The 23,035-nt window shown below is 35.6% G+C and overlaps 1 protein-coding gene across 1 annotated transcript in view; it reads right to left on the bottom strand.

Moving 5' to 3' along the window:
• Positions 1 to 23,035, bottom strand: part of LOC122798672 (nuclear factor 7, ovary-like) — a 275,562-nt gene that overhangs the window by 192,545 nt on the left and 59,982 nt on the right. The window contains exon 2 of the mRNA XM_044067765.1: positions 15,576 to 15,671. Within this exon, the coding sequence (XP_043923700.1) occupies positions 15,576 to 15,671 (96 nt within the window). The remainder of the gene's footprint in view (positions 1 to 15,575; positions 15,672 to 23,035) is intronic.

Raw genomic sequence — 23,035 nt, 5'->3', positions numbered from 1 at the left:
TTATTTAGCAGGACTATGCTGGTTAGTTCACAAATTGTATTTATTTTGTTGTTGGGAAGTTTGGCGTATTTCTCTAAATATATTCTCAAATATTCCAAGCCTTCTTGATGGGGGATATTGGTGTACAGGGACACAACATCCAGAGTCACAAAAATGCAGTTAGAGTAATTAATATCCGTATGGAATAGTAAGTTCAGGAATTCCCAAGAATCTTTCAAGTAAAACTTAGAGGCTTGGACAATAGGGTTAAGTATGGCATCTAGGAATTCAGAGATCTTTTCCGTTTTGGTACGCTTGTTAGAAATGATGTGTCTGAAGGGGGGGTCCACTTCATTTTTGTGAATTTTGGGTATGCCAAACAGTTTACCAAGGCTGGGGTGTGGGACTACTAGGAACATGTAGTCTTCAAGTAAGATGTTAAAGTTTCTTTCGAGGCTCTTGAGTTTGCGGTCGATGGCTGTGAAGTGTCTATTGACAACTTTTATCTCCGTGGCTTTATAAAATTCTTCATCTATAAGAGATGCTTCTATTTTTTCTACATATAGTGCCTGATCCATCAGGACTATGCCAGTCCCTTTGTCTGCCTTCATGATGCGAAGGCTATAATCAGATTTGAGATCATTTAACGCAGTGCGTTCTTCGTGGGTCAAATTGAACCATTTAGACAGGCAAGGGTTTCGTACCACTGCTCTTAGATCAGACTCACAGACCTTAAGAAAAGTTTGGAGTGTGTTATGTAACACTGGGTTTATATATGGGTCTATTACCATTAACCAAAATTACACTTACCCAAAATCCAAATGACTGATATGACGCCACAGAAACCTTATTACATTGAAGGATTGAAGAAATGAACCGCCAATATTTTAACAGGGAAACTAACCACTTGGCCACCAGGGTGAACTTTGCCCTTTTCCCCAATATAGTGTGATCTCAGAGTTGATATGTTTAGATGGGAGTTGGGTCAAAAAAACCCACATGGGGGGTGTGGGGGAAAAGCCCCCCCCCCCCATTAACATAGCTTTAATTTTGTTTTGATGTTTTCTTTTCTGTCCTGGTGGCCAAGTGTTTAGTTTCCCTGTTACAATTATCAGCAGTTTGTTGATTTGATGTAATAAGTTTTTGGTGGAGTTGTCTCAGTTATTTGGATTTTGGTTAAGTGTAATAATTTCAGTTAATGGTAGCAGACCCATATATATATATATATATATATATATATATATATAGATAGATAGATATGTGTGTATATTATTAATCTTCTATGCATTGGTTTAGATTTCAGTTTTGCAGAATTATCTAGCGAGAAACTATTCTTTATAAACCATGATCACTGTATACCACTGGTGGTAAAACTTGAAATGAAGTAATAGTAATTTATTTAGGAACCCAACCGATGCCTAGTATGTTCTGTTACATGGTAGGCTTTTTTGCAATCTGAAACAATTGTTGTTTCTGAACATCTGTTGTGAAGAATTTCCTTACTAATGCTGTTGAATCAATATTATTCCAGTCTGCTTTTGGTAAATTTAAGGCCCCAGCCAATATTATTCTTCCCTCCTGTGTTTTCAAGCAAGAAATGTACAAATTGCTATAGGTCATCAGTTGTTGACTTTGGTGGAGTATACACTTCAACAGTTGTTTTATGTTCTAGTGTTGTCTTTACTGTCATGGTTACACAATATACAGTATAGGGGTCATCACTGAAAATGTAATAATCACAGGTCTCATCACAATCTTTAATCCCTATTATAACACCTCCACCTGACTTTTTGTTAGAATGTCTGTTACAGTAAAAACATTCTTACCTTGACAGAACTGGTTTTCTGTCATTATTCCTTAATGATGTTTCACACATGATAACAACATTAATCTTGTGGAAACGTAGCAAAGTTTCCTATAAAAATAACTTTATTATTAATGTTCCTAGCATTATTAACCAGCAGAGATGCATCAAATGTTGCTGTCTGGGAACTGTTACATTTTTGACCTGGCAAAAACCCTGCCTTATTTTTACCAAATACTGCAAAATATCTACTGCAAACATTTTCCTCCCTGTTTTTGACAACCAAACACCATTCTGTGTAAACATATGGGTACCCAAAATTAGGCTTATATGCTCTCATATTTATATATAGTTTTTAAATAAGACATTTTATTCATATAGATATTTACTCAAAAACATCTTTTCATTCCCGGTGACCTGACTATCCTTTGTATATGTGAATTGTGAAAAATATGCCATAACAAATATGCTATCTAAGAAGGCTGTAAGTTCTCTACTGTCAGAGAGTCTTTGTGGATGGATTAATTTGATCCAACATGAATAAAAAAGGATCCATACTTCCTTACATTAAGGCACTCTAAGGCCTTTCTGACATCTTCTGTTTTTGCTCCTGGCAAGTATAATGCCATTTTATGTTCATAATCTTCTCTGCAAATGTAAGTATCGGTTCCTCTAATAACTGAATCTCCAATTAAAGAATATCTTAGATATGAATAATCTTCAGTTTCTAATTCAATAATATTAGCACCATCATTTGTTACAAAGGAATGATCTTTATCCCCGTTAGTTTCTTAATCCCAGTCTTTTCACTGCTCATTACATTTGCAAGCATATAATTCTTTTTTCTTTTTTTTTCCCTCCAAAATGGTTTTATTCATTTTATAACACAGTAACTTAACAGTAGAGTAACAAGAAAAAAACAAATAAACTATATACAATGTCATGACAACTAAACAGCAATATACACAAGAGAACACTTAATATTTCTCTAACAGATTACACAATTTTGTCCAAGCAATTAAGTGATGAGTTGTGTTGTTAGCCATTGCTTTTATAGTAGCAATCTCATTCTTACAAACATATTTCACAAGATGAATGAACTCAACTTTAAAGAGAGGAGTAGATTGGGATTTCTAGTTTTTAGTAACACTTTTCCTTGCTATAGAGAGAGAGAGAGACCATAGTAAAAATTTTGTTTTTAGGAATGACTTCAGGAAGAGGAACACTGGATACAATAAGGGAGTCCGAAATTATACAGTTGTCATTCCATAGTGCTTTACAAAGGTATTTAAAGTCTAACCAAAATGGGGAAATTATTTTGCAATTAACAACCATATGTATCCAGTCAGCATCAGGGTATCCACATCTCCGGCATTTCATTTCATCTTTCTTGTACATTATTGCTAGTCTATGTGGGGTGAAAAACATCTATGTAAAAATTTCCATGTGTATACATGCCAGGACAAGGGATATGTGGATTCTTTCACCAACTGTAAACAAAGTTTTTTTATCTTTTTCTAGAATACTTGTCTATTAACTTCACTTCAATAATTCCAAAAAGAAACATCGGTTTTGCTAAAATAATTTCTGATAATTTTATAAATACCAGATATGTATGAATTGTTGGGTCTATATCAGAACATCGAAGTTTTAAAACTTCAAATGTTCTAATATCGACCCATTTTGATCGAATGCTAAAAATAGTGAAGCTGCAGAACACCAAATTCTTTCCTAGGGAAGGAATTCGGTTGGCCAGGTCAGTGGCTTTGTTATTTTCAGCACTGTGGTGGAGATTTACTGGTAGGGTTCAGGTAAGTGTGCGATTGTGTGGTTGTTAGGATTAGGGCACGGGTTAGGTGAGTTAGGGTTAGGATGTGGGTTAGGTGAGTTAGGGTTAGGGTGCGGGTTAGGTGAATTAGGTTTAGGGGCAGGTTAAGTGAGTTAGGGTTAGGGCGTGGGTTAGGTGAGTGTGATAGTGAGGGACCTTAGGGTTAGGGTTTGGGTTAAGGTAAGTGGATAGATAGTAGTGTATGTATAGTTTAGTGTAGGTTAGTTGTAGGATTATAAGTGTACGTGTGTGTATTGATGATTTATAGGTGTTCTTATGTTGTGTGTATGTGTTTCGGGGAAAAAATGTGCTGTTCTGAATGTTCGATATTATGTTATTTAGATATTTTAGGTTAGATGAAATAGCGTTCGCTATTTTCATCTTTTGATAACGTGATATGCGAATTGTTCTTGGGTTAGCTATTAATAATCGTTGAGATAAAATCCAAGATTTTTAAGTTACTCTTATTGTATGTCTCTAATGAGGGTATGAGCTTAGTATGTATAAAATCCTTAAAAGTTTGGATCTGCAGCCAATTGCAATTTTGCACACTATATCTGCTGATCAAATAATCTGCAGAACTTATTTTATTAGCTGAGAGAAATTATTCCAATATAATAGGTCACCCATCTTATATTCTAACATTTTCTGAGTATCAAATAATATCAAATATTTATTTGTGTAAGCAATAGGAAACATAATTATTAATACATTCTTAATGAATTGAATTAGAAAACATAAGCTTTTTTAACAACAGCAATATTTGGTTTACAAGAGGTGTGACCTTACACCTTGAATGTATATTTTTAAAATCCATATAAAGATGTTTGTATGCATTTGAGTACATGGTTCAAGCAATGTCCTATTACTATTAAGAAGTAAGGTTTCATGTATTGATTTCCAATATGATGTATAAGAAGTATTATTCCAAGGAACACTGTTAATAAATGCAGAGTTTAAATAAAAATCAATATTTGGAAATACAATATCTCCTTCATCCCAGCTTGTGGTGTGCCAGAGAAGAGAAATTCCTGTTTTTTGGGGATGCCAAAGGAAGCTGAGAATTAATTATTAATTTTCTGTTTAATTTTGACAGGTGTGGAAATTATTACAGCTTGGCCAATGAATAAGATTTTGGGCAACAGTATTATTTTGATTAAAGTTAGTCTGTTATCAAATGTGAAGAAGAGTCTGTTCCAACTGTCAGTTAGACAAGCAATTGAGTTTATAAGTTGTTGTTAATTAGATTTGAGAGATTTTTATAATTAGATTCAATACTGATACCTAGATATTTAATATGCATGCCCTCCCAGTTTACGTCTCTTTTTGATCTAAGCTTCATAGTAACATTTTTATTCACTAGAAGTGCCTGAGTTTTGTTGTGATTGAATTTTAGACCAGAGATGTTTGCAAAGAAGTCTATATTATGTAATAGGTGACCTATTGGATTTTCGATATCATTAGACATTATTAGTAGGTCACCAGCAAACAGTTGTATCTTGAGGATAATTTGGCGGACACTTTATATCCTTTAATGCTGTCATTATTTCTAACATAATTTGCAAGAGGCTGAATAGCCAGGGCAAAGAGTAATGGGGAGGGGGCATCCCTGTTTAGGACCTCTTAATATTTTGAATGGGCTAGATAGGAAAGATCCAATCTTTACATAGGCTATGTCCTTTTTATATAGTTTTTTAATTAATCCTATACATTTTGAGGAGAAATCGTATTTTTGCAGAGCTTTAAACAGATATAGACAACTTAGGGAGTCAAAAGCTTTATCTATATCAAGTCATAAAATAGAAAGTTCATTTTTCCCTTGTTTGCTAAGTCTGTTAAGGACAGTAATCTAATTACATTGTCTTGTATCATTCTATTTTTGATAAACCTGGTATGATCATCATGAATTAATATTGAAAGAATATTATTTAATCTGTCTGGTAAGATAGACATGAATATCTTGTAATCAATGTTAGGAAAAGAAATTGGCCTGTATGAGATACAAAGGTTGGGCTCATTATTTGGTTTTAAGATGGGAGAGATGATAGAATATTTCCATGAGGGAGGGATGTTTGCTGCAGTTTTAACTTCTTGGAATGCATTGAGTAAGATTTTTAAAATTTTATCAGGTAAGGGTTTGTAAAATTCCTGAATTAGACAATCCAGTCCTGATTTTTTATTTTTTCCTTTATTTTTTTTAAAGAAAAAGGGTTTGCCTATGTTATTCATATTGTGTTTGCATAGCTTCTTTTGAATATTATTAGCAAGAGAGTTGTCTATACTTTTGTTATTACTTGTAGATGAGTTATAATTATTAATATTCTTGTAATGTTTTTTAAAACATAATATATTTTTAGATCTGTAACTTTGATAGTCTAATTATTTCTAGTGTATGTTATTTTTTTCATATGACTTTTTTCATTTAAATACTTAGATGTAATCACAATCCTCTGCATACTCTTGGGATTAATTGAGTAGGATTGTAATCTGATTTTTCCAGATTTATTCATATTTTATCCTGCATGATATCCTGATATTCCTTGTTCAGTTTATATATGCCAGCTAATGCAGATTTGTCATTTGCTGTAAGTTTTAGTTCATTAATTTCATTTTGTATGTCTATCAGTTTTTTATCCTATTCTTTCCTTTTATTTATATACCAGATTTTGACTTTACCATGTAAGACTACCTTTAAAGAGTCCCATAGGATAATATCTGAAACCTCTCCATTATCATTGGCATCTAGGTAAAGCTTTATTTCATCTAGAAACCACTCTTTAAATCCTTGTACTGTTACCAGATAAGCAGGTGGTCTTTGGCAGAAGTTTAAGGGGTCAGTATTAAGTGTTACATTGAAGGTGATAGCATTGTGGTCAGACATAGGGCATGATGTCAGCATTACATTATCCGTTTTGGCCAGTAAAGAACTGGTCACAAAGACTTTGTCTATGTTGTTCGGTGTGCCAAATCTGTAAGAGTAGTGAAAATATTTCACGGAGGAAAATATTTTTATATCGTCAATGTCAATTAGGTTTCTGTCTTTTATGTAGTTGTTCAAGTGCTTGGCAAAAGGGGACATCTTGAAGGGCTTAGAGCTTGTGGTATCAGTGGAGGACAAGATACAATTAAAATCACCTGCTAATAGTAACTCACCTTTAGACTTTAATGTTATGATGTCGACATTTCTTTTCACAGTTTTCTTCCCAATACCCAGTATCCAGTAGGAGTTTGCAAAAGTGTACATCTTTTTATCGAGTTTTAGTATGACTAAAGCAAGAATACCATCATTGCTTGAGTATGAGTCAACTATTTCTGGAATTCTCATTGATTTTCTGTGTAAAATTAGGACACTTCTTCTTTTGTGATTGTAGTTTAAACTTACCAAACTCTTATAATCCTTAAATGTTAATTTGTTTAGATTTTCTGTTACTAAGTGGGATTCCTGAATGAATATAAAACCTGCTTTATGTAGCATTAAATATTTGTTGACACAACTACTTGACATTAAAAGATATAAAGTTAAATATTATCATTTAATGGAGGCTGCTATTATAAGTAAAATTGAAAAGTGTTTTCCTTGATTCATTATGACAAATGCATTTTTAAACTGTTATGGACAATTTAAAAACTCTAAATTTGAAAATAAAACGGTATATTTTAATAACCTTCTGCATGGATAAAGCATATCCAGGCTTACTATATCTCTCATTGAAACCACAAACTAACCCTCTCATGACATCTAGTGGGAATTCCTAGGTACTGCAGGTTAATAGCAAGCAGAAGGGAAACTGCATGTACATTAAAAACATACAAAAGGACACATTCAATTTAATATACTATGCATGCCTGAACTAAGAACATGAAGCTGTATACAAGTTCTTAAAATTCTTTTTATCTAAACAGGCTAACTGAGATAAATGTATTTATCCTAATACTTACTTGTTGCTATGAGTGAATACATGACTGTTATGTCATTAAAGCAGACAGGGAAAAGATACATTTAAAACTGTCACTGTCAGAAACATATTTATAATTCTTATTTAACTATAAGTGTAATTCAGATTAAATAAATCACTATTTACAGTAAAACATATGCTTATAAGACTTTTTAAATAACAAAAAATGCTAAATGAATGAAAGCACAGTTTAAAATGATCATTCTTGAATCTGATTGGCTGTTAGAGTTCAGCAAAGATAAACAGGTTCAGAGGTCATGCCTGCCTCCTGAAATATGGTGCAGATTGTTTCTCATGACTTTGTGAGCTAAGTGAAGCCTTTAGAAACTTCAGTTTGTCACAAAATTTGTCAAAGTTCCATCAAGAAAGTAGGTTGGTGGGAATTTTCTAGTGAAGTGAAGCTTTTAAGCATAATATGTAAAATGATGAGTATTTAAAATAAAGGCTCAAAATTACCAACCATACACAGCTATAAGATATATTAGCTAAATGGAAACCTTTGCAGAAGTTCAGTTAAGTAGTAAATGTATATAGAATAATAAAATGTCACCACTTTCTTTTTAATTACTTAACAGTAACACAGTAAGCATTTCTCTCTCCTGCAGTGAATGTGATGCTAAGACTAAAACAGAAAGGGAAGGCACATACATGAAGAAATAAGTATAGGATATAAAACAAATATATATGAATATATAAAATGAGTACGGGATTTTATACCATTTCACTAGCGCTATGCCATGTATATAAAGAGTTAAAAGTATAACACAGTAGTTTGCAGATGGATAAGATTTTGATTTACTTGAACTTTGAGTAATTATTTATAACATTAGCATTGTTGTGGGAAAGATAATAGGAGATAGAGAGTTACATCACCTTCTGTGTGTGATTCCACATTATTTAGAAGGGAGAAAAGAAAAATATGCACGGAAAGTGAAGTTATGTATAATCATTTGTCTCTGGGTTTCTTGTTTTCTTTAATAGTCCACTCAGTTTTTGAAGCTTGTCTTTTTAAGCTCATTGAAGAATCCATGAGTCCAGGTTAACGTAAAAGTTTTTTTTTTTAGACAAATGAGGATGCTTTTTTGAGAGAGTCAAAAGTTTTCTTTCCTTCTGGCAGGGATAGTCTTATTCTTGCTGGGAATATGAGTTGTGCTTTGATTCCTTCCTTTCTAATGGCTTTATTAAAGGGACACATGCTCTTTTCTTGGACATTACAAGGGGTGAAAAGTCATTGTCAAACCTGATAGTTTGGTCACCAATTTTGTAATGGAGCAAGGGACCAGGCAGTTCTTAAAACAAGGTCTTTGTCCTTAGTGGAGATAAAACTTACAATAATCGATCTAGGACAGCTGTTTTTACTGGGTACAGAGGTTGCAGTTAAAGACCTTTGTGCTCTTTCTATCTCAAAAGATAGTGCTTCAGGTAGGCTTAGGATTTTAGGAATCCAAGAAGTCCGGAAAACAATAAGAGTTAAAGCCAACTACGCACCCTGGCTAAATAGGGACATCAGAGCCTTACTAAAAGCTAGAGATAAAGCCTGGAAAATTGGCAAAACCCCTAGCTCTAGACAATACTATCAACAGCTTAGAAACAAGGCCAAGGCTGAATCCAAAATAAACAAACAAAACTATTTTCTCAGCGCCCAAAGCAAATATTCAAATAGTCCACAAAAATTCTGGCATGCCATTAACTCCCTATTAAAGCCAGGCAAAACCACAACCCCAGCACCCATCTCTACTAACAATACCCTAGACATAGCTTCAAAATTTAATAACCATTTTACTAAATCCATCTTAGCCCTGTCCAATCAAATAAACAAAAACAGTCAACCTCAGTCACAACCTAACCTATTCCACACCACTCCCTCTTTCAGCCTATCACCAGTGCCCACCTCAACTATCAAAAAACTCCTCCTAAAATTAAAGCCAACCACACTAGCAGCTGATAACATACCTCCTGCATACCTAAACATGGCTAGTGACTCCTTATCATATCCTGTCTCCATCCTTATCAACCGCTCCATACTAGAATCCTACATACCCAAACTCTGGAAAGCATCTCGCATTATTCCTCTCCATAAAGGAGGTAATTCTTATGAATTCTCCAACTACCGACCTATTGCCATCCTTTGCCCCTTATCCAAAATTCTTGAGAAATGCATCCACTTGCAAGTGAGGACATTTCTTAACACACACAATCTACTATCTACCACACAACACGGTTTCCGTCCACATCACAGCACTACCACAGCCCTTCTATCTTTCACTAATTAAATAAACCTTCACAGGAATGATAACAAATATGTATCAGCCATTTTCCTAGACCTCTCAAAAGCATTTGATATGGTCTCCCACTCCATTCTACTAGACTCACTAACATCATTATCCTTCACCTCCTCTACTACAGCCTGGTTCAGAAGCTACTTGTCTGACAGGCAACAATCAGCCCAGTGGAAAGGAACTCTGTCTACACAACTTCCAGCCACAATAGGAGTCCCACAGGGCTCTATACTGGGCCCGCTATTCTCTATTTTCACAAATAACCTCAATAGCTCTACACAACATGCCACACTCATACAATATGCAGATGATTCAACTCTGATCTGCTCTGCCTCATCTCCCACCACCCTACATACCCTCACTCAAGATACCTTTATCTCAGTAGAAACATGGATATCTAGGATCCAACTAATTCTAAATTCCAAAAAGACAAAACTGCTACTATTTACCCCTAATAGATAAAAAAAAAAACCTCTCTTTTACCATAACATCTAAGGATGGCACAACCATCTCCCCTTCTAACCACACCAAACTTCTGGGCATTGAAATAGACAATAATCTCCACTTTGATGTTCACATCTCACATACCATAAAACTAGTACACAAAAAACTAGGCTCCCTATACAGGCATAAGTCCTTTCTCTCACAAAAAGCAAGAGTCACTCTTGCACAAAGCCACCTCCTCTCAACTCTATTATACGCAGCACTAATCTTTACCCAAATCAGACAATGTGACCTAGACCAACTAGAATCATGCTACAATAAAATAGCCAAGTTTGCTACTAACTCAACCTATAGAACCCATCACTGTGCTGCACTAAAAGAATTAAAATGGCTTGAGCTACCACAGCTACTTAACTATCACCAGCTGGGCACAGCCTACAATATTCTCAAATATCCTGAAAAAAAACCCTCATTATCCAACCTACTTACTAACTATACTACAAACCGATACCTAAGATCCAGTGAAAAATCTCTCCTCTCCATCACCAAGGCTAACAATAATGCAGGGAAAGCGCTCTACTCCCACACCGTTGCCAGAAATTGGAACTCTCTTCCCCTATCTGTGTCCACTGCCCCCTCCACATCCATATTCAAAAACTCCCTCAAATCGCACCTTCTTAGTACATGGTTATGCCCTTGTATCACATAACCATACCCATACTACTATTAACTCCCCAAATTCCACTCTGATCACATGCTGGAGCTCTGATCCCCTGTAGGCTTGGTCATCTGAAAGGGTACTTTTAACTGTAGAATCTTACTTGATATATTTTCTTTTCTTACCAAAGTATGACTGACATTGTCTTTTTACCCATGTTCTATATCTTTTACCTGGAGTGTTTTTATTAATTCTTGTTATATTACAATGCTCAGCATACATGATGTAACCTGTTTTGTGTATTATGCTGGATGTACTGTATTTGTATAACTTGATGTTGGAGCTTTTCTCCCCGGGCCTCCGCTGAAAATGGACCTGGTCCGGTCGGAATTTCCCGGTTAACAAATGTAAAATAAAATCAAATACTGTCCCCCTCCATCTGCGTCACAATTCCATAGATTATTATGTTGTTTCTCCTGGTTCTACTCTCAATGTCATCTATCATTTCAATGAGTCTAGTGTTTTCTTGAAGAAGAAAGTCTATGTTTTTCCCTCTTTCTGTTCATAGGTTCATAGGTTTATAAGGTTCATAGGTTTATACTAGGCTATCTGCCCTAAGGCATTTATATGCCTAGCCCAGAGTTTTTGTGGCTTACGCCACCCCTTATGTTAAAAAATACTGTGCCCATTAGTTTGTTGTGCCTCTGTCCAGCAGTGACACAGAGATGATTCCCGGGGTAAACCTACGATCTCCCATCCACTGGTCAAGATTTCTCTTGAACAGAGCCAGCGAGGTGCTCTGCCTCACATGGACCGGGATTTTATTCCACAACATAGGGAGTCTCTGGGTGACAAATCTATCCCTCCAGCATGTCCTATTTATATCCGTGCTAAGGTTTAAGTCGCTTGCTCTAGTGGATCTGGTAGATTTGGATTTTTTGAGGTGGAGCATGCCCATTAATTCCGGGTTGGACATGGCCTTGTATGTCAGGCACAGGTCACCTCTGAGCAGACGGTATGCGACTGAATAGAGCTGGAGTTTCTTCAGTCTGGCAGCATATGACAGATTTTGGAGTCCCTTTATCCTTTTGGTGAGGAACTTTTGGGGTCTCTCCAATTGTTGCAGGTGTCGGGTGAGATACATCCCGAATGGGGCATTGTCCTCGATCATTGGTCTGATAAGTGAAGAGTACAGGGGAACAATGACCTCACTTGATCTGGATGTGAATCCCTTCATGATCAGGTGGGCAATGTAGAAGGTTTTTCTAACCACTTTAGCAATGTGAGTGTCAAAAGAAAGGCTACTATCAACCTGGGTCCCCAGGTCCCTGATAACCTCTTCTGTGCTTAGTGGATTGCCACCTATATGGTAGCTTGGGGTTACCTTGTTTTTCCCGAAGGGTATGACTATATATTTTTTGGCATTTAACTTCAGGCCATGGCTCTGGCACCAGCTATCAGTTTCCGTGAGACCCCTCTGAAGGATATCTGTGTCCGATGTACTTTCCACTATGGCTCCCAGTTTGCAGTCATCTGCAAACTTTGTCAGCCATAGTCCTCCTATGTTAGCCTGTACTTCTGAGAAGTAGATGCCGAACAACAGGGGGCAAAGGACTGAGCCCTTAATCTTATTAATTATTAATTATTAATGTTAATCTGTAGTCTATATCTGTTACAAAATCTTCCGAAGCGGCAATCTGGGTGGTTTGTTCATTAAAGGCTTCATTTAATAAGGCTATTTGTTTGGTGTTATCTTTTTTTATATTGTCCACTTTTAAGTTTCATTTGTCTGTTTTACTCACTAAGTCTTGAACTCTAGTAAGGATTGCCTGTATTTCTTTCTTCATTGCAGTTTCTTGCTGAGAAAATTTGGAGCTGCTCATCTTCCTTTGTGAATGTGGTTTCAATGTCCCTTCTATTTAAAACTTTAACAAGAAAATATGAACATTTTAGCTTATAAATTACACCTACTTGTAGCTTCCAACTTCCAGAATCTGATTTTAGTAGTTTCAGGTCTTTGCTGGTGAACGTAAATAAAAAATCCTGGCAGGAAAAAATGAAGATGGCAGAGCTCAAGAACTCTGCTGCTTTTAGCTTGCCATCCAAACCATGCCCCTGTAAGCATATAATTCTCATCTACCTGGCTTCCACAACTTGGACCATGTTATCAACATTGTCTTTCTCCTCTTTTCTCTTACAATAATGTTCTTAAATCCTTCCATGTTCAGTTTTGATGTCTTCCTTTCCACCTGCACCTTGCTTCTTTTTTCTACCTTCCCTTTTCGAAAAACGATATCTTCTTTCTGTAGACTGAATGTGTTCTGATAGAATAGAATAACCATCCCCTTAATCTGTGTGCTATACAACAAAATAGCATCCTTTTTAGTATGTATTTTATTTTATTTGCTTTACAGACATTAATCAGTTTCTTTTTCTTTCTTGATATTTGTTGTGAACATCTTCCTCTATTTTCTTTTATACACTCTGAACTCTCAGATTACTGAATATTTGTATCTAGAATTCCAAAGTCATCAGTGGTATCTTGTTCAATAAGGGTCAAGTGATCTTTACTGACAATAGACACTTCCTTTCCTAAATGTAATCTATTTTCTCTTTGCCTCACATTATTTATCTCATCAGTACAGTCAGTAATATATGGAACAACAGTTCTCCAAGTTGTGCAAATTTCACAAGTACAATCGTCAGCAGTAAGTCTTGATTTACTTCTGCAAATCATCCAACTTTTAACATGAGCAACACAGATCACCTGTATTATCTGCTGTTATCTTTAAATATACATAATGTTTATTGCACTGTACAAGAAAATTATGCTTTAACAAATCATTAATGGCAAACTCATTTAAGGAACACATTTTCAGCTGCAAATAAATAAAGAATTCTAAATGAAAAGGATAACCAAAATCAGTTACCACAGAATTCAAAGAGATTTTAAATCAACGTCTGTGAGAAAAATCACACAGACAATATACAACTAACTATTAAATTAAGTACAATAAAGTTGTTGTTCTGACCATACCAACTGTGAAAAGGCACACAAAAGTTGGAATTCCTTTACATCACTTGCAGTCATACCTGTTTTTACATTAAGAATCAATAAATTACAAACCAGCCCACGACTGTTTCAGAAAAGCTCTGGATTATCCTGTCTACAGTCTGTGTTAATTCATAGCCAACTAGGCACCTTGGGATGGCTACAGCTTGCCTGTCTAAAACTATCCCTTTCTAACAACCAACAGTGAAAATTAGAGGTAAAATAAGAAAATATGAATCAAATAAATCTTCTTGTCTACAAGCTATCCTGTTCTTCCCACAAGCAGTAAAAACATTGGTAAAAAAATAAAATATAAATCAAAATACATTTTCACTTAACATGGCAATTGCACAGTCAAACATAAATCAACACAGTATTGCTTCCGATATACTCTGTTGAAGTGGCACCTGGACCTCATGTGCAACAATGGGGAAAAGGTTGTGGATTCCTGCAGGGCCCATTTGTTTTTGTGTATTACTTATATTAATATGATATTATGAAAAAGTACTCTTTGTCTACCTATATAAACAGTATTAGGGATGATGAATAATTTATTGAGTTGATTTCGATAATCAGTAAGCTCTGCAGTGGACATAGAAGGGGACCTGCAGATAGCAATGTTGTGGTCCTGCAATGGACCACCATTCCTTCCAGGACTTATTCTTTACCTTGCACTCAGAGACCTATGTAGGATACTGCACATATCAGAGATGGAATGTATGAATGAAAACATTTACTTTATAGCATCTTCACAAGATACAGAAATCAAGAAAATTAAAGTAAAATTAATATAAACTGAACTGCTGGCTGATAGTCTGTCCTGATGATTATAATGTCTTTTGCAAGGAGACATGCAACTTTGAAGTGGTTTATGCACAAAAAATAAAACAGTTTACAATAAAGGGAGGAAAAACATAGCAAGAGTGTTTGGTGCACATGAAATAATCAAAACAACTATGAAACACATCTGAGTGACCTTTATGTAATGCAGAAGAAAAACATTCTCAATGAGCACTTATGTGCACTGAAATGAATAACCTGAGACATCAGCAGACATAGTCTTGTTTTGAAGTCCAGATCCCTACCTGAGCTTTGTTTTACTGGCTGCATTGAATTTGTACCATTAGAAATATCTGCACTTCAGAAGCCAGCAACCTTTGAGACACTTTGCTAGGAACACCTAAAATATTGCCATATAGGGTCAGAAGAACTATAGAGCTAAAACTGCAGATACCTGAATATATTCAGTAGGCATGCAGTCCCTGATATCATTAATAAGCCTATCCCATATTTTCAATTGTCTCAAATCACTCTGTGGCCAAGTGATATACTCAAGGCCACATAGTTGACAAATAAAGTCTGAGGGAATTAAACCATGTGCTTTATCTTTAACAGTTCAAAGCCTTAATACTTTGCACAAACTATCAGACTATCCTCTGTGCCAGCTGCCAGGCAATGGTCCCTTGTTTGCACCCTTTGTGACAGGTGACCTTGCTCACCAACACCAGCCTACACAAACTGCAGTTGATATGCTTTTCATGCAGTAAACAAACAAAAATAAGCTGATTTCCTTACCTGGATACCAGATATAAGCTGTTCTTGCTTCTTTTGGTGTTCATTTAGATTGTTAATTCTGTGCTTTAGAATAGTTTCAGCAGTTTTCAGCTTTTCCTGTGTATATACAATAGTATTAAGATCAGAAGTATTTAGACTATATTATATAGTGGATATCACCTAAACAGAATATCATAAAACAGCATTGGTTATGATGTGGCAAGAGAAAAGTAAAACACACAAATGCTGGCAAAAAAGTATTTAATAAAAAAGAGCTGCAATTAAACAGCAGAACTTAGTCAAGAAGATGTACAGGTAAAGAAAAAGAAATAGGGGGTCCTAAATGAAAGACCAGCACTGGTTGAGTTTTTAATAGAATCTAGAACAGAAGCTGCCATTAAAGATGAATAATTAGTACAGCATATAAAATATTGCATGACAACTATAAAAATCAATCAGAGAAGGTTAAAAAAGTTTGGAGAAAGAGACTGGATAAACAATTCACAAAGAAACAATGGGAGGGGATATATGTTTGTCTCCCAAATACACAACAAAATCTAGAAGATTTAGGATTTTTGCTTGGAAATGTTTACATAGATATTTTACCCCAAGTAGACTCCGGATAATTTTTCCTCAAGTAGACAGCAAACGGTGGAGGTATGATAGTGAAGAAAGAGATAATATTTGTAGAACCAAAACCAGAAAACAAACGGAAAATAAGACTTCAGTGACCACTAGGAGACAATGATTTTAGCGCTTTCTTTCACAATTTAATGACGTGAACTTCTTCAGAAAAAGAAGAGACTTCCCAAACTCTTCTTTTATATTACATAAAAGGAAGTGATGTCATCAATTGAACATTATAATCGTAAAACCATCTTTCTTTATATATAAAATAATTGATATGTAAATTTAAACATTTAAATATATATATATATATATGTTGTATGTTAACAACCTTAAAAATAAACTTATCGTAAAAACATTTTCGTGTAAAACAGTTTAGATCTTGTTGTACTCTCATTGTATTTGCTTTCAACAAAATTCAAAGACTAGTGAATAACATTATTATAGAAAAAACAATATTTAACACCAAGTCTATGTGTCTCTTTGATGTTGTTGTTTTTTTGAAGTTGTTGTTTTTTTATATATACACAATGAAAGTCCATGATGTCATGTTGATGTCGATTCTAGTGTATTTACTATGTATATTAAGTTAAACATACATTAATTAATACAAAATCCCCTGAACAATCCAACATGACATCATGGACTTTCATTGTGTATATATAAAAAAACAACAACTTCAAAAAAACAACAACATCAAAGAGACACATAGACTTGGTGTTAAATATTGTTTTTTCTATAATAATGTTATTCACTAGTCTTTGAATTTTGTTGAAAGCAAATACAATGAGAGTACAACAAGATCTAAACTGTTTTACACGAAAATGTTTTTACGATAAGTTTATTTTTAAGGTTGTTAACATACAACATATATATATATATATTTAAATGTTTAAATTTACATATCAATTATTTTATATATAAAGAAAGATGGTTTCACGATTATAATGTTCAATTGATGACATCACTTCCTTTTATGTAATATAAAAGAAGAGTTTGGGAAGTCTCTTCTTTTTCTGAAGAAGTTCACGACATTAAATTGTGAAAGAAAGCGCTAAAATCATTGTCTCCTAGTGGTCACTGAAGTCTTTATTTTCCGTTTGTTTTCTGAAGAAAGAGATAACTGGCGACATTTTCTGGGAGTGTAATGACTTGGCAGACTTATAAGATTCCATGAAGACTACTCATTCAGAGATACTGGGTGAGCAAATTGGTTTAACTAGGGAAATTATTTTTTGAGCCATGATACAGAATAGGAATTGCATAGACATAGTAAGGCCTTGCTCAGTCTAATTATGGTGGCTGCCAAAAAAGCATTTTCCAGAAAAAGGGAATCTATGTCTAAACCAGAAATAGCGAATATAGTAACAGAGATAAAACAACTGGAATTGGGATATTTAGAAAAGGTTAGGAGCAAATTATACAGGAAAATGGGATTTAGAGGAACAATACATACAGGGGAGGAATGAGGTTTAAAATAAGGCAGGATTTGAATGATGCATGTTATGTTTGACTGACAGTGATTTGATAGATTATAAGTGATGTATAATTGCTTGCTACTAAGATTTTGTCAATATTGTTTGTTTGCATTTAAATAAATGTGTGATTGCCTATGTCATAAGTGATAATTTAATACAGCTATTTCTTGTTTAAATAAAACAGAAGATGTACAGTCTGCCTGGAATTCCTTTCTCTCTAACATTATCCGATGTTGTTTCAGTTTGCCAGTGGCATCTTAAAGCTTCAGGGAGCATCCTGGCAGTGCAGGGCTACAATGCCTGCCACACACTCACATCAGCTACTGCACAGGTAGGGACCAAAGATGGAGGTGCCTCAAACTATATCAACAACAAGCTCACCTCAAGTCTACTTAAGCAGCATGACACACTTCAACTTCTCCATGTCAAGATTTCCACATGCAAAGTCCCATATCATATCCTTGCAAACTATAGGTCACCCTCTATGACCCAAGTAACCCATAACTCATACTTGAACTTACTGGAGGCCCTAAAAATTTAACCCAATACCATATTCATGGGTGAATAGCTACCCCACTATAAACTGGGATACCTAGATGACCCCAAGCTTACACGTCCACAGATTCGTGGACTTTATAAACACAAACACATTGGACCATATAATTCATAAGCCCAGTAGGGGTGAAACCATGGTGAACCTCATACTTGCAAATGTGGGAGAATGCTGTACCCTCCTAGTGTAATGTCCTCTCTGGTACGGTCAGATGACAAAGCTGTCTACTTCATAATAAAAATCAGTTCTGTGACAAGTAACCTTGTAACATTTAGGAACTATTCTAAAGCAAACTTCCTACTAATATGTGATAACCTGTCAAAATTTCAATCCCCCAAATTCTGAGAAACAGCTGCCTACGCAGAATTGTTCACAGAAACTTTATACAATCATGTCAATAAATGCAGAGAGACAGCTGCGCATATTACAAATAAGTCCAGAACTAACTCAAAAAAACAAACCACTATGATGGAATCCAACCAGAAACCAGTTGTACAACAAAAGAAAAAAGGCAAAACCAAGATTAGGAAGTGCTACACCCAGCATGATGAAAACATTCGCATAAGTCTAAATAAACAAACAATTAAGAGAGCAAATTAAGTTTCATAAAGCCAGATTTCATAGATAAATACTAGGCTAGATGTCCTTGCATCAGACCTAGACAATTTCCATTTGAAAGTGAGAGGCAAACCCTGCACCTAACAGTACCACTGGAATCACTGTTTAATTATAGCCTCCAGATAGACTTTCTGCCATGCAAATGGAGAACTATAATGGCCATCCTCTGCACAAGAGTAGGTCATCAATGGATCCCAGGAACTAGTCTCATTAGTCTCTTATGCAAAACCATGGAAAGAACTATCACGGAAATTATTAATAAGGACATAAGCAACCTTTATACTCTGTATCTAACTCAGTTTGGTTTTGTCAAGTGCAGATCATGACTACTTAACCTTGTGGACTTCTTTGATAGGGTCACTAAGACAATGGATGAAGGTGAAATGCTGTATATTGCCTATCTTCATCTGGCTAAGGCATCTGATACAATACCCCTCTTGAGCACTCATGGATGTAGGCATAAAACCACATGGTACATGCTGGAAAGCCAGCTGTCTCTCAAGTAGGACCCAGGAAGTTAGGATAGAGAAGACCATCTTCACAAAGAGGCCAGTCACTAGTGGAATCCCTCAAGGCTCTGTGCTGGGTCTGCTCCTTTTTGCCATCTATGTCTTGGAAATCAAGGCTAATGTCAAGGGCCTCTGGCTGACCAAGTTTGAAGATGACCGCAAACTAAGACCAGTCATAGAATCTCCCCAAGACATCAACAGCCAACAGGAAGGACTAACAAAAAAATGGCTGGTGCCGAAGGCACAGCTTAAAACTCAATGCCAAACAAGGCATAATACTACTGTTTAGTAAAAACTAAATGAAAACTTGAGGCAAGCTAGAATGTCCACTGAGTGACCTCTCAAACCTTGAGGCACATGAAATATATGCAAATGACCCTTATGATTATCAGGTGTTTTAGCTATATAGCAAGTCTGAATGCCCATGACTTATTTATTTTTAAATCCAGAAAAAAAAGTGAATTCCACTAAAGAACGCTCAGCAGAATAAAAAAATGTAAATATTGGAAGAGTGTTGCACCACAGGTATTAGTATTTCATCTGAGTATTCAAAACTTGCTAAACAACCAAAACGGCAGAAAGACAGCTTCAAAAGAACAGCTTCAGTAACAGGCTTTTACCATGTTGAATCCACAATATATTTAATATAGAGCTTTGCTGTTGTAAAAGTCAAGTGGCATTGTAATTCCACAGCTTTAAAACATGTGGATGTCATAAAAACAGAAAAAACGAACATAAAAGTAAAGAACCCTTCTGATGTAAACAATAGACAAGCACTTTCAGCTTTTTCAAACCTTCTTCAGATCCAAGTAGGTAAGCTAGGTTCAGTGTTTAAAAGTTGGTATCATCCAAAGAAACACCTCAGTGAATGATGAATGTTAACCAATCAAGTTAGTCCATTGGTACACACCTCCATAGCTTGAAGTTAAAACTCCTTATTTAAAACAACATGACAGTTTGACGTTTCTAAGACAGACTCAGACATATTTTCAGAAGGAATATTAGTAAAATCTTTTCAGTAGGTTCTGGTTAAAAGAACAATCTCTGCATAAAAGCCAAGATTTGAGAGAAAAAGGTGAAACAAAATGAAATAAAATAAACATGGTCATTTAAGGCAGTTCTTTTTATTTCATTTCAACAGTTTATTTGGGACATCAGAGCCTAAGTCAGTATACCTAGGGTTTCTGTCAATGAAAACAGGTCATAAGTGAGCATAACTCATTGCTCGCCTATTTTTAAGAAAAGGTTTTAAGGGAACACAGCCATTAAGGCCAGGGGGGTTATCTGCCCTCAGCCGCATTATCCATTTGGCTTCCTCTCTCTCAGTCAGATTGGTCAGGTCTCCTTCTCTGGAAGTAAAATGTATCTTTGAAATGACCATGAAAACAAAGCTATGTCCCTCATGCTCACGTAAATGAAGGAACAGAGAATTTGTTTCCTTTCTGTTATGTATATCAGAATCATGTTTGATAATTCTTTCCTTTAGCTTCATATTAGTTTTTCCAACATAAAATGCTGTGCAGGAAGTGCAGGTAGCTATGTAAACAATATTGCTGGTTAGGCAATTAGCTAATCCATGAAAAACAAATGTCTGTTTAGTAACCGGATGCTTAAATATGTTGCTACAATTGATTACATTGCAGACCTTGCAGACGCCACATTTCTTTGTTCCTGATGAATTATTATGTATGTAGTTGTTACATATCCCATCATTTGAGCATAAAATCCTTTTGAAATTCTTTTTATTTTTGAAAAGGAAACTTGGGTTATCTCCAACTATCCCTTTTAACTTTTTATCCGAAGTTAGAATCAGCCAGAACTTTCTGATCACCTGGCATGCGTTATCATGGTTCATAGTGCAAGTCAAATTGACCCTTAAGTTAGATGTTCTTTTAGTTATAGCTAGGGATGGTGTACTTTCACCTTCTCTGACCTTAGAGGAATAAAAAGGTTTCCCTTTTCCTTTACGTATGTCATTAATTCTGGTCTTGTTTAGTTCTAAACTTCTCTTTCCATATCTTCGTTGGCTGAAATTATTAATAAGCCTGTCTTCTTCCTGGAGAAAGGTTGCCTCTTCTGTAGATAGCTTTGAAATCCTTGCAATTTGATTTTCAACAATGTTAGAGAAAATATGCCTGGGATGCATACTGGAAAAATGAAGCATGTGGCGTCGCCACATAGCTTTCCTATAGAGGCAAGTGTCTATTCCCTTCCCCGGATCAAGAGATAATCTCACATCCAGAAAGTCAATCATCTCTCTAGATGTTTTTACATCAAATTTCAGGAAAGTAGTGGTCTGTGACAGGAAGTTAAAGCTTCTTAAATCTTCTTCTTTGCCCTTCCATACAATGAAGGTGTCATCCACAAACCGATTGTACAGAATTATCTGGTCATTCCAAATTTTATTAGCATCCTTGGACCAAGCTCTCTCCCAGTTGGCTAAAACCAAGTTTGCATAACTATTGCCACAGGGCGTGCCCATGGCAACCCCCCATCTCTGCCAATAGTAGCTGTTGTCATAGGTAAACACATTGTACTCCAACACGATTTCCAAAAGATCACATATCAAACGTGATTCTACCTTCTTTTCAGTTAGAAATTCTCTTACTGCTTCAATGCCATAATTATTTGGTACAGAAGTGAATAAACTATTCACGTCTAGGGTTACCAATAGCAGACTCTCAAGATCATCACGATGTTCTAGAGCTATATACAGATGTTGTAGAAACTCAGCTGTATCTTTAATCACAGTGGAGGCCCTAGGTAGCATCTTTTTTTTTTTTAGTTCTTGTTCAATAAACATAGAAATAGATTCCATCAACCATCCTCTACCAGCTACAATTGGTCTTAAAGGTGGGCATTTAAGATCTTTATGGATTTTTGGTGATCCACTGATAGTTGGTCCAGTGCGGTGCTCAGTGATGAAAAGATCATGGAAATGCTCATTAATCTCTCTTTGCAATAGCATGTCATAAAGAGCCTGCTGGATCTTCCGTTTCATAATATTTAGTTCATTCTTACTAATTAAGGAATAGGTCTTTCGATCACTTAGTAATTCTTTCATCCACTGGACATACATCATTGCATCCATTAACACTATGGCTCCTCCTTTGTCAGCAGGTTTAACCACAATATCATTCCTCTCTAAGCTCTTTAAGTGCCTGATTTTCTTCTTTAGTTAGATTGAAAAACTGTTTCCCTTTTTGAGACATTCTTGCTCGCATTAACTCCTCTTCACAGGCATAAATAAAATAATCCATGGCTGGGTGGTTGAGGGGAACAAACATGCTCGGTTTCTTGAGCATAATATTACCTTTATTGGGACATTTATCATTTCCATCCCCAAAAAGATTCCTTCCAAACATTCTAAGGTCCAGTGCCAATTCATCATGTGTAGATCTGGTTGGAGGAATAAAGCTGAGACCTTTCTCTAACAGATCCATCTGAGAGTGAGTGAGTTGAATGTTCGATATATTGACCACTAAAGAATTTATTGTGTTACTTTTCTTTTCTTTCTCTCTCTGCTTACAGATCTCCCTGTTCGAGAGACTTTGGGAGCTGCTCTGTGATGGTAACATGTTGTGCTCCTCTCTTAGGTATTGTTCCTAGTGGATGACTATTGATGCCAGTGCTTTTAAAAGGACTGGTATTATTGACATTAATAATTGCATCTGAGTCATGTTCTTGTTCGATAAC

This window comes from Protopterus annectens, chromosome 3.part1, assembly GCF_019279795.1.
Source record: "Protopterus annectens isolate FY-2018-M chromosome 3.part1, PAN1.0, whole genome shotgun sequence".
In the NCBI taxonomy this organism is placed as follows: Eukaryota; Metazoa; Chordata; order Ceratodontiformes; family Protopteridae; genus Protopterus; species Protopterus annectens.
Note: the sequence above shows the minus strand (reverse complement) of the source record. Positions and strands in the feature narration are given on the sequence as shown.